A 12,002-nucleotide genomic window follows, 5' to 3' on the forward strand; every position below is an offset into this window, starting at 1 on the left:
CCTGCTTTGATTCAGGATGGATCAGATGGTTTTCAGACACATGTCCGTCCCCCTCCCAAAAAACCTGGGATTTACAAGGATTCTGCCTGCCTTTGCTTTTTGAGAGAGGCTCCAATGCCAGGAATTGAGAGTCTTGAAGCTCCAAATTCCAAATGGCTCACCCCTTAAGTGCCCCTCAAGAATTAGACGGGGTATAATCGTGGCTGCATGGACCCTGCTGCAGATTCTTTTAAAAGTTGAAAATGTGCACCAAGGAAATGCAGATTCTGTGCTGACCAAACCCCCAATTCTGCAAACTGCATAAATTATGCAAATTTGCACAACACCTAGTATTTATTCTGTCATCTTCTGCCATTCCCCCTATTTTTCATAATTTGGGCTGACTTGGGAGTGGGGAAGGCAAGGAGCTCTGTTGGCTCTTGAGCTGGGCAGCCACTTATGCAAACCCCCCTCCCAAAGAATAAAGAGGAAACGGATTGCATCGACTTTGCATGGGCTAATTCTTATGCATAGATGCTAATTTACAATTATTCACTATCATTTGAAGTACAATACATTTCATCCTGGAGGGGAACAAAACTGTGATAGGTGACCCATATGTACCTGTTTGGTCTGCTGTCTAGGTGCTCCTAATTACCGATGGGCAACGTCAAGGCCTCCCTCCCTCCTTCTTATGCTTGTTTGTCTATAAACCACACTTAGACTGGACAGCCCTTCAAATGGAAGACACCTTCAAACAGAGGGTTGTCCTCTGACAACACAAAACTACCCTACTATCCCTGAAGCTAGGAACTTTGGGTCAGTCACCTTGTCCACTTCAGAGATTGCTGTCAGCATTCCCCACACATTTCCCACGTGGACTAGAAACTTGCTCTTCTTCTGATGAAAGCTGGATTCTGGGCCCATAACCACATGTTGTGTGTTTCCTCTGCTGCATGCACCAAGGAGCCAGTGACTGCCCCCAAGACTGGCTCCTACATTTTTTCCAACACGCTAGTCCTCATGAAATATCTGCATGGCACCGAACAATGTGATGAGAAATTTTGAGGAAACTCTTTGCAAATGATTATTTTCTCTCTTTCAGATGGGAAAAAAATTGTTACAATCAAACCTGTTCTTAGTAAATTATTTGCTCTAGTTTTGCTGGCTATACCTGATACTTTTCTTATTGCTTACGGCCGTTTCGTAACGGCACTCAAGATGCATGGAATTTTCTTTTTCCTGCACAAGACATGGCTGGAAATGGGTATACAGTATATGCTTTTCGTCTTTCCATTATAAACAACATCACAACAAACAACAACAAAAATAATTGGTATACATTGCATGGTGCTATGGACAATCTCGGTCCATAAAGCAGCCTGAACATTTTCCATAGAATTTTGAAAGAGATGCTGGATAGGAATGAGAGCAGATAAGATCTTTCCTATTGCGGTGAGACTCCAACAGATGTATCATTTTGTATAGGATATCCCTGCTTTACCTGGCAGCTCATAAAATGCTAAAACAAAGTATGTACAGACTCTTGCTAATTTTCATTCTGGGAATCCTTTTATCGCTTACTTCTGTCTTGTTTTGGAAATAGGGTGGGCTCTGAAAAGACGCATCTCAAGTGGCAAAGACCAGGTTGAAGAGGTGTGTTTTTAGCATTCCCCCAAAGCTGTATAGTGAAGAAGACAGATTCATTATCTTTGCAATAACCTTTGATCTTCAACTAATAAAACTGTCTGACTGCCACCATGCAGAGAGAGAGAACTTGCCAATATTGTCCCTAAGTTAGGCTGCGGTCCTAAGTAAATAGTGCTGGGCTGGGAGTGGGGAGAGCTGGGTTCGAATTCTAGTGCAAGTCCCTGGATCTCACCCTGCCTTGGCTCGTGGTGATATTTGGGTGGGTAAAACTGGAGTACTCCATGAATGTTGCCTTGAGCAACTTGGAGGAACACACAAAAGGGATGAATAAGAATACATTTTAAACAGAGGACCAGCCAAGAGGAGGTCCAAGTGGAAGAATTGCTCACAAATATCTCAGGAAGACACAGGATCACGTTTGTAGCCCTCTTGGGGGAAGCAGCAGCTCAGATTTCAGGGCTCGGCTTGTTTCACTTTTCTGGGAAGGGGACTTTCCAACCTCATTTGTGTTCTCCAGATTTCTCCATGGTCCAAAACCCAGCTGTCTGGAAATTCCAACAACCAAACCCAGGATCCCAGAGATGGGGTGGTGGCACTATTCACGAAGGCAGCTTTCTCCAACCTTGTGCCCCTCCCCTGATTTTTTGGACTAGAACTTCAAGCCAGCACAGCCATGCAGTAGTCCAACACATATGGAGGGCACCAGGGACTATGCTAAGGAAAGCCACATTCTGCATTTCAAGCAATATTATGACACTGGAACAGGCCAACCTTTTGCAGGCCAACCTTTCTTGTTTCCGCATATATGGCAGTGGGCAAAATTAAGTTAACATTCAAATTAGTGCTGAAGCTTCTCCTGTTGGACCTACATTTTCAACAGATCAAGGATGAAGCATGGTGGAAGAGACCTTAAGTAGGAGAAAGGTTATATCTCTTCAGCCTGCCAGGGTAGGGAATGCTTTTGAATTATTGAAGTAACACCCAACCCTCCTGCAAGTCAATTTTATTGGGATCTGACTGCAATGCCCTTTTAGTGGAACCCTCAAGTGAAATGCAATGGCAGTGTTGCATGCTGGGTGAAAAACTGGTCCCCTGCAAATACCTGGCAAAGCGTAAGGGGCACAGTTAGGCTCTCATACTCCTTTTTGAAAGGTGTCTGAAGTGTGAATGAGACCAAAAGAATGTATCATGAAAACGGATCAGAGAACCTGGACTGGCTGTGACTCCTTGTTGAAGCTGCAATACATGGCAAGGCCAGGTTTGCTGTTGGATAACAGATGTAGGAAAACTTTGGCCCTGCAGATGTTACTGAACTACAACTCCCACCATCCCTGACTCCGGCTGTGCTTGCTGGGACTGTATTAAATATATCAGTTTTAATCAACTTGGATTTACAAGTACTGAAGAAGAGAAAAACAATGAATAATAATAATAATAATAATAATAATAATAATAATAATAATAGACCCTGCACCAGTTTTAGCCTCTGCTAAACAGGAGTGGCTGTTGTGTAGGATCACATTCATGTTTGGCCACCCCTCCAAGGACCTCATGCCAGTGGTGAGTATGGCCAAAACTGGTTGTGTCCAGCCCACATTCTTTCTCTCACATAGTTACACAGCCCCCTGTCCTCTGATGACCTATGGGTGTTATTGGCTCATCAAAAGATTGATCTGATCATCAGAGAGGAGGGTGATTTGCCTCCTTTAATTTTCTCTGTATATGCTACTGTCAAAATTGGTGATTTAATTACAGGCCGGCAAATTCAGGTCACTTTTGCACAACAATCTGTTCCCTCTCTCCCCAAATCAGCCTTTTTGCAACGGAAAAAGTGTGTGAGTGTGGGGGTGGGATGCACTGGAAAGTGTGGGCTAATACTTACTTTGATGCTAGGCCACCTAACCTCCCTCCAAGCAAATCAGAACGAATGCTCATTAAATAGCCAACATAATCGAATCACCCAACAAACAAATCATGATGAATGCTCAATAAAAACAGGTCACCTAGCAGTGACCAAGGAATGGCTGTTCCGCATTGGTGAGAGAGGCCTGTAGTTTTCCCCAGCTAGTTGCCTGCAGCTGTTTTTGGACTGCAACTCCCATCAGCCCCAGCCAGCTAGTTTGGGGAAGGGTGCCATAGGTAGAAAAAGGGTGGTTGCCCTTTGAGCCGCACATATGCAGAGAAACTGTGTCACCTTAGGGAGTGGGCTGAACCAAGAGAATTCCCACAGGTGAAAGCCAGTTGTTTGCCAAAATTTCCCAATGCTGCAGCAGGCATTCTGGGCTAAAACCATGCTGGCTGGTAGCCATCAGTCTCCCTCCCTCCCTGTCTTGCTTGTCACAGCAGAAAAAGAGAGGTTTTTTTTACAGGTTTAAGAGACAGATGAGATAAATGTAGCAAAAGGAAGGTGTCCCTGAAACGGTTTGATTTCATTGCTTACTTCCTACACCATTTCCTCACAAATGAAGAGAGGGGCAAAATGGCAGGCATTTCCCCTCGGCCCTAAGTGGATAAACAAAATGCTTCCCATATGGAGGTGAGTAATTTCCCCTTGAGTATCAGGATTTGTATTTAAAAACAAACAAACAAACAAACCCACCACCCATATATATGTTCTCACTATACAGTGGTACCTCGGGTTACAAACACCTCAGGTTAAAAACACTTCGGGTTACAGACTCCGCTAACCTGGAAGTAGTACCTCTGGTTAAGAACTTTACCTCAGGATGAGAACAGAAATCATGTGCCGGCAGCGCGGCAGCAGTAAGAGGTCCCATTAGCTAAAGTGGTATCTCAGGTTAAGAACGGTTTCAGAATAAGAACGGACCTCCGGAACGAATGATGTTCGTCACCAGAGGTACCACTGTATATATATTCATTCACCATAACCCTACCAAAAAAAGAAAAATCACAAACCTTGTACAAATGGATGAACATTTGCAGCGGGGAGAGGCGCTACCCTCAACCAAGCCCAGTCCAACCACGTTCCAACTTTTCACCTGGCTCAACCCAAATTGCACTGAATTTTTTTTTCTTCCAGAGCTTATGAGAGAATACAAAAATGCACAGTGGTATACAGGAAGGGCAACCATGTCATCTCCACCACTTTTAAACTGTAACATCTCTCTTCACCCTTAAACGTCTTCTTCATTCGTATGTACTTTTTAAAAAGTTCCAGCAACCTTCCCCAACTGGGTGCCCTCCGGATGTATTGCACTGGAATTCCCATCAGCCCAAGCTGTTGCTTCCTGGGACGGATGGGAGTTGTAGTGCAACACATCTGGAGGGATCCCAGGTTGGAAAATGGCTGGCTTACAGCATGTTCGGCATGGATTATCCAGCGTCCCACCTTCCTACCTTATTCTGGCACAGCCAGGTTCAAAGCCCTACCCCCCAATACCAAAATGGAAAGAGAGATGTCAACTGAATGATGCTGGTGCATTTTGAATGGTGATGTGACACGGGCTGGTTTGGGGCATTTCAACAGCTGCCTAGATATGACTTCTGGCATTGTGGTTCGTGATGGTGAAGTTGGATCAACTGAGGAACTTCGATGTGGCTCCCTCTTTGATGACAAAGACAGAGACAGAAAGAGGAGAATGCTGGGACTAAACAGCAGCCAAGTTTGCATCCTTTTAGCTCTTATTGCAAAGGTTACCCCCAGCGGTACTTGAGATTCAAATGGCGCTTATTCTGGAAAAAGGCTTTTCTTTCTTCTGTTCTTTCCTTCCTTCTTTCTCTTTGTCTTTATGCCAAAGGGCAGACAGGTCTCTACTAAAACTCTGGATCCCAAAATGTTGCGAGCTTTGCGCATCCATAATGTCACCACCAGCCAACATGTTTGGTACAGCTCCACACCTCCATTTCTGATGCCAAATTTTAAGAATGTTCCTGTTCTCTTGAACCTTGCCTAGCCCTGCTTCTCAGAAAAGGACAGAGTTCCCTCCTCTGTCAGTCTAACTATGTATGAGAGTGTTCTGGAACATCACAGTAGATTTTGAGATATAGTGGTGGCTGCCATTTTGCAAAAGATCCTTGTATATTATATTACATTTTTCCCCATATATCTTATCTATCTTTTTTTTAAAACTTTAAAAAGGAACTTTGGGTTAGCAATCTACCCTCATAATCACTATAAAACAGACTCCATGTTCTCACACCACTCGTGGTCTTCAAGGTTGTAGATAAATTTTGTCCTATGTGATGGATTCTGGCCAATGGGGTCCCGGCCCAGGTTGTCCAGGGTCAAAGTGGAGGCAAAGAACTCAGTAGTGCTTAGTCCACCTTCATGGTTTTTGATATATTTCTTATAGTTCTTCCTTAAGCACTGCCAAGTGGTGGTGTACAGGATGAACGCCAACGATTTTAGGGTTATTGCAATGCTCACGTACAGGTACCTGTAGACAACATTGTCGTACAGAGCACATGCTCCTTGCTCGCCACAGAACGTGCTCCAGAACAGGCACGTGGAATCAATCCCCGCTCCAAAGATCAGGGGAGGTGGGATAAAACCTGTGAAAGCAGAAGATAAGAACGTGAGAAAACGAAAGAAGGGATATTTTTTTCCGTGTGTGGTGGACTGGCAAAAAAGCGAAGGACTATTGGGAAATAATTTATAATGAGATAAAGAAGATGTTTAAGATGATGTTCCCCCAAGAAACCTGAAGCTTCTCTCTTAGGGATGATAGAAACAAATATACTGAAAAAGTTGGTTAATTTATTTATGTACGCAAATGAACACTGTATACTCAAAAATGGAAAAAGGATGAGGTTCCAACGAAGGAAGAATGGCTTATTAAAATGATGGAGTATGCGGAACTGGCCAAGCTAAGAGCAAAAATTAGAGACCAAAATGATGAAACATTCTATGAGGATTGGAAACCCTTTGTAGAATATCTAAAGAACTATTATAATTGCTTGAAAACACAAGGAGGATTTGAAATATGAGCAGCAACAGTAGAAAGACATCAAGGCTAATAATTTAGGATGTATATATGGAATGTAATAAGTTAAAATATGTAGCATTAAAGAATAAACACAGAACATAATGGGGGGGATGGGAAGTCAATGGATAAATTAAACGTACTGTTGATGGTAAAGTATGTAAACATTTGAAGACTAAATGAACAAAATTTATATATAAGAAAAGAAAGCAAGAAAAACCATGCTGAATCAGGCCAACACTCCATCATCTTGTTCTCACAGTGGCCAACCAGATGCCTATGGAAAACCACAAAGCAGCGTCTCAGAAGAGATACCATTATATCTGCTGGGGTCCCTGGAACATCCTTAGCATCTTCATCAGCTCTGCTAAAAGAATTCTCTTAACTGTCATCTACAGCAGCCCATTCCATCAAGCTACACAGGAGAGAAATGGAACGTCCAGAACTTTCTATCAGTTCTGCTGTGTTTATGTGAAAACCAATAAAAATCTTTTTTTAAAAAAAGATGTTCCAATCCTCGCTGAAGCAACACCTGAGCTCTGTTCTTAGGAACCTCCCCCTTGAGCTCTCCATGGTGCTGGCCTGGTCTAGTCTTTGCTCTTGCTGAAGTCATTGCCTGAAGCAGCAGAGCATCACGAGAAAAAAAATGAAAAGAAAGCTTAAGTTTTACTTACCCAACAATCGGAGGAGAAGGAAGAGAACTCCCAAAGCGTAAGACTTCAGCTCTGGGCTCACTGTTCTGTACAGGAGAAATTCAAGCAAACAAGATATATGTATATATATACAATATGTTTGGGTGTATAAAAATGGTTCCTTGCTCCAGGCTTTAATTAATGTACATGCATACCACTATTATATTTTGCTATCAACCAAGATGGTCCCATCTTCAGAAATTAAATCATTAATGTGCTCCCTTCCCTACCACTCCACTTCTAGGTGCCTTGAGATTTAAAAAAGTTGCAGCTTCCTGGTAAGTTAAGAAATCTAGCAGCATTGTGGACTTTCCCATCCACCGCCTGCAAATCACAACCCCTTGTGAACCATCACATAAGGAATTCACATTTTTTATATGCTGGATATGACAGGAAACTTTTAGATTGGACCCTGTAGTCCAGTGACTTGCTTCCAACAGTGGTCAGAATCATTAGCCTCCAGATAGGCTGCAAAAAGGACCATCCTGTTTTCTGCAGCCCCCTCCCCAACCTGCTCCCAGCATCTGTAGGTACTGAATTTTTGAAAGGAAGGAAGAAAGAAAAAAAGTTAGAACTTCGCAAGGAGTGTGAATGTGCAGGGAGAGGCGATAAAAAACAATAATCTATTGGCCTCGGGTCAAAAGTGTGAACAAAAAAACTTAGGACGAGTTTGGTGGATCAGGTCAGTGGCCCACCTCTTCCAGCACCCTGGGCTGTTTATGAAGCAGTCTCTTCTCGTATCTGCTATAGCGGCTGGGCTGGACAGGTCTCATGACAAGAGTAAGAATAATTGCCTTCTTACAGGAGCTGAGTTTCTGGCAGCCTCATCAGTCACCTAGCTTTCCGCTTAGATGAGGGACCTCTTTCCCATAGTTACATGTTCGGATTGGGATTGGCTGAGTGGTGCAGACAACGGATTGGTCAGAGAGTGGTAGATTGACAGAGATGTTTGCAGAGCTTTCTCTAACATCAAACAGAAGCATAAAATGCATTGAGAACAGACACAGGAAAGAGTGTGTGGCTTTGAGATTTGAGGGCTTAAAAAAAAAATTATTGACATTCTCCTTGGGAGGGCTGTGCACCAGTTTCCCCAGCGGAATAGTCTCTGCTGTGAGCCTTGAAAGAGATGCTAAGTTTTGATGCAGCTTCAAACTGAGGAGGAGGATATCCAGATATAACCAGGGCCCCCTGCATTTGAAGTGCTATCATACCACCTCAGACAGTCATGGCTTAATTCTTATGAATTCTGGATGATGGGTTCTGTCAAGGCTGCTGAGAATTGTTAGGATGCCCCTATTCCCCCCACAGAGATACAATTCCATGAATGGTTTAATTATCAATCCCTCTTCACAGTGAACTCTGGGAATTGTAGCTCTCTGAGGGGAATAAGGGTCTCCTAAGAACCCTCAGCATGCGTAGCAAACTATAGCTCCCATGATTCTTAGGGGGGAAGCCATGGCTGTTTAAAGCATCACAGCTCTTTAAATTTCAGATCAAGCTCTGCTCCAGTTCCAGCGGGGCCACCTTTTCTGTTACCACAGTCCCCAAACGCTCGAAGGCTCTCACCTGATGAGGATGATGACGGAGGGCGTCTGAGCCATGGCTCCGATCATGCTGCAGACACATATCACACAGAGGAATGTCAGAAAGGCTTCTTGGCATCCTGGGGTTGGGCACTTTCCAGGAACGACCGTGGCATTCTCCGCAGGGACCAGACCGAGGCACGTGCAACCCGTGAGGTTCTGGAAGAGAAAGCCCAGCTAAGGAGGCTCTGCTGGCAAAACACAGAGCAGCGGATTTTCTGCTACAGGGTGTGGACATGCCACTCATCCTAGTCTGGGAGCCATGGAAGGGCAAGAGGGCCACGGGGAAGAAGAAGAAGAAGAGTTTGGATTTGATACCCCGCTTTATCACTACCCGAAGGAGTCTCAAAGCGGCTAACAATCTCCTTTCCCTTCCTCTCCCACAACAAACACTCTGTGAGGTGAGTGAGGCTGAGAGACTTCAGAGAAGTGTGACTAGCCTAAGGTCACCCAGCAGCTGCATGGGGAGGAGCGGGGAAGTGAACCCGGTTCCCCAGATTACGAGTTCACTGCTCTTAACCACTACACCACACTGGCTCTCAGGGAACCTGTAGCCCGCTTGCAAACTGTATTTAACTATGCTCTGGCTTCTGAGAGGCACTGCCGACACACCATCATGTACCCTTCAACATTACTTTGATGAAAATAGGGATGTCATATTTAACAACAACAACAACAACAACAACAACAACAACAACAACAACAACAACAACAACTTTACTATTTGTATCCCGTCCATCTGACTGGGTTTCTCCAGCCACTCTGGGCAGCTTCCAACATATATAAAAACACAACAGAACATTAAACTAGGATTGCCTAGTTTGCCATGATGGTTTTTTTTGGTTGTTGAGCTTTTTTTTTTTTTTTTTAAAAAAATCTCCCCCAAAAGATCATTGCCATACATCACAATTTTTGGAAATTCAAATGGACAAATCCCTGATATGTCCAGGAAAACTCAGATGTATGGCAGCCCTACATTAAACATTTTTTAAAAATAAAATAAAATCTCTATACAGAGCTTCCTTCAGATGGCTTGGGGGTTGGATAACTGAAGTATGCCTATTCTGCAACTGTGTCCATAAAGAGATTCTGCACCCAGGATTCTGCTCTGCCCTCCTGCGAGGATCACAGTGGGCCTGACTGTCAACTCTGCCACTGCAATATTGGCTGTAAAAGTCAGACAAGAGGCAGGAAAACAGGAGGTACATACATACACACACACACACACACACACACACACACACACACACACACACACACACCCCTCCTGCATCTGCCCGCCTGCCAAGGGACAGAATACGACCATTTTTGCTCTAGTGGTGTGCCATTCCTTTCGCCTTTGTGGTTCTCCCTTTGGCTCTTTCAAGTCTTTCAAATAAGCACGACTGTGAGAAAATTACCATTAAAAAAAGAAAAGAAAATTACCATGGGTTGAGACCCCTCGTGAATACAGGGATAAAAGGAAGACACTGTGTCCCTGCATTAGGCTAAACCATTTTCAAATTAAAGCTTCTAATTACTTTCTGATTTACTCCCCCCCCTTTCACCCACTGCTCCTAATTATGCCAGAGTGCATTAAAAAGAGTAAATTTGCCCAGCCCTTTGCAGCCTCATTTCAGAACCTCAGAACAATGAAGAGGCAAAAGATACTGGTTTGCGATGTTAACTCTGTCTCTTGCAGAAAGTCAGGAATCAGCAGCAGTAGGGAAATAATAACAGAGGTGCTTCCCTCTGTCTGTCTGTCTGTCTGTCTGTCTGTCTGTCTGTCTGTCTGTCTGTCTGTCTGTCTGTCTGTCTGTCTCTCTCTCTCTCTCTCTCTCTCTCTCTCTCTCTCTCTCTCTCTCTCACACACACACACACACACACACACCCTTAGAAGGGGAACAGACAGCTTCAGGTTTACAGGGGATTTGTTCAGGGGCTGAAAGCCAGAGACAGGCAAGATAAGCTTTATCAACGTGCAATCAGAAAGGGAAGAAAGTGGCTGTATTCCCTTTGATCTCCCAGCCAGTTGCAAATATAACGAAGGGATTATGTTGCACACAGATCTAACTCCTGGTCCCCTGCTCATGTTCTTCAGCCCCACCCTTCATTCTTATTATTTATTAAATTTCCGAGGATCACAGGGAAGTGTACAGGATTAAAACAGAAAAATTCGTACCCTAGCAACAAAAATAAAACAAGTGAGTTTACAGGGAACCAGGCAGAGGGCCTTCTCGGTCGTGGCGCCCGCCCTGTGGAATGCCCTCCCATCAGAGGTCAAGGAGATGAGTAGCTATATAACCTTTAGAAGACACTTGAAGGGAGCCCTGTATAGGGAAGTTTTAAACGTTGGATTTTTTTTTTACTGTGCTCGATGTTTTAATTTGCTGGAGGGTTGGCATATAAATACTACCACTACTATTAATAAAAATAATAATTGAGGGCACTAGGTTAGGGAAGGCTGCCTTAAGAGAACTGGTGCATCTTTTGCTATTCAAAACCCTTGTCTGACAGGTTGTAGCAGTGCACACAGCAGAGCTTTGGGGGTCCCAAGTACAGGGGCATAGCTAGCAGCTCCGGCACCTGGAGGCAGGGCGATCTGCCCATAGGGGTGGCCCCTGTGGTGTAGCGTCCAGCGTGCCCCCCAGCTACGCCTCTGTCCGAGTGCAGAGGTTCCCATCTGCCCTCAGAGCGAAGTAATAAGCCCCTATTATGTAGGAAGGCATAAAAGACAACACAAAGTCTTTGCTTCCTAGTTTTTAAAAGTCTTTCTAGCTATTCTGGGAAGGAGGCTGGCTCCAATATGCCTTTCTCCGCTGTGCCTTGAAGCTTACAATCTTCTGCTTTTCCAGAAAGTTTGCATGTGGCCCCCCTCCACCATGATTTCACTTTTCTGGCCCCAAGAGCAGTGTAGTGGCTAGAGGGAAGCTCCCCACGGCTATTATTCATGCTACAACAACAACAACAACAACAACAACAACAACAACAACAAAAGAGGTGTCTGTCCAAACCCTGCCAAAAAAGTCACAATGCTGTCGTTCCCCACTGGTGTGTCCGAAGAGGGACTCTGGCTCTCTGATGCCTGTTGCCAAAGGAAAGCGTGAGGAAGGCTTTTGATGATATCAGTGGACCAGGAAAATGCCACACAATGGCATAGTGTGATAAAGGAGGAG

General features: G+C 44.3%; 1 protein-coding gene across 1 annotated transcript in view; it reads right to left on the reverse strand.

The window, feature by feature from the left end:
• Window positions 1–2,738: 2,738 nt before the first annotated feature.
• SLCO3A1 (solute carrier organic anion transporter family member 3A1) overlaps window positions 2,739–12,002 on the reverse strand; it is a 100,955-nt gene continuing 91,691 nt past the window's right edge. The window contains exons 8-10 of the mRNA XM_035131226.2: window positions 8,831–9,006; window positions 7,247–7,311; window positions 2,739–6,141 (exon numbers count right to left, since the gene is read on the reverse strand). Of these exons, the coding sequence (XP_034987117.1) occupies window positions 5,762–6,141; window positions 7,247–7,311; window positions 8,831–9,006 (621 nt within the window). The 3' untranslated portion in view covers window positions 2,739–5,761. The remainder of the gene's footprint in view (window positions 6,142–7,246; window positions 7,312–8,830; window positions 9,007–12,002) is intronic.

This window comes from Zootoca vivipara, chromosome 14, assembly GCF_963506605.1.
Source record: "Zootoca vivipara chromosome 14, rZooViv1.1, whole genome shotgun sequence".
Classification (NCBI taxonomy): domain Eukaryota; kingdom Metazoa; phylum Chordata; class Lepidosauria; order Squamata; family Lacertidae; genus Zootoca; species Zootoca vivipara.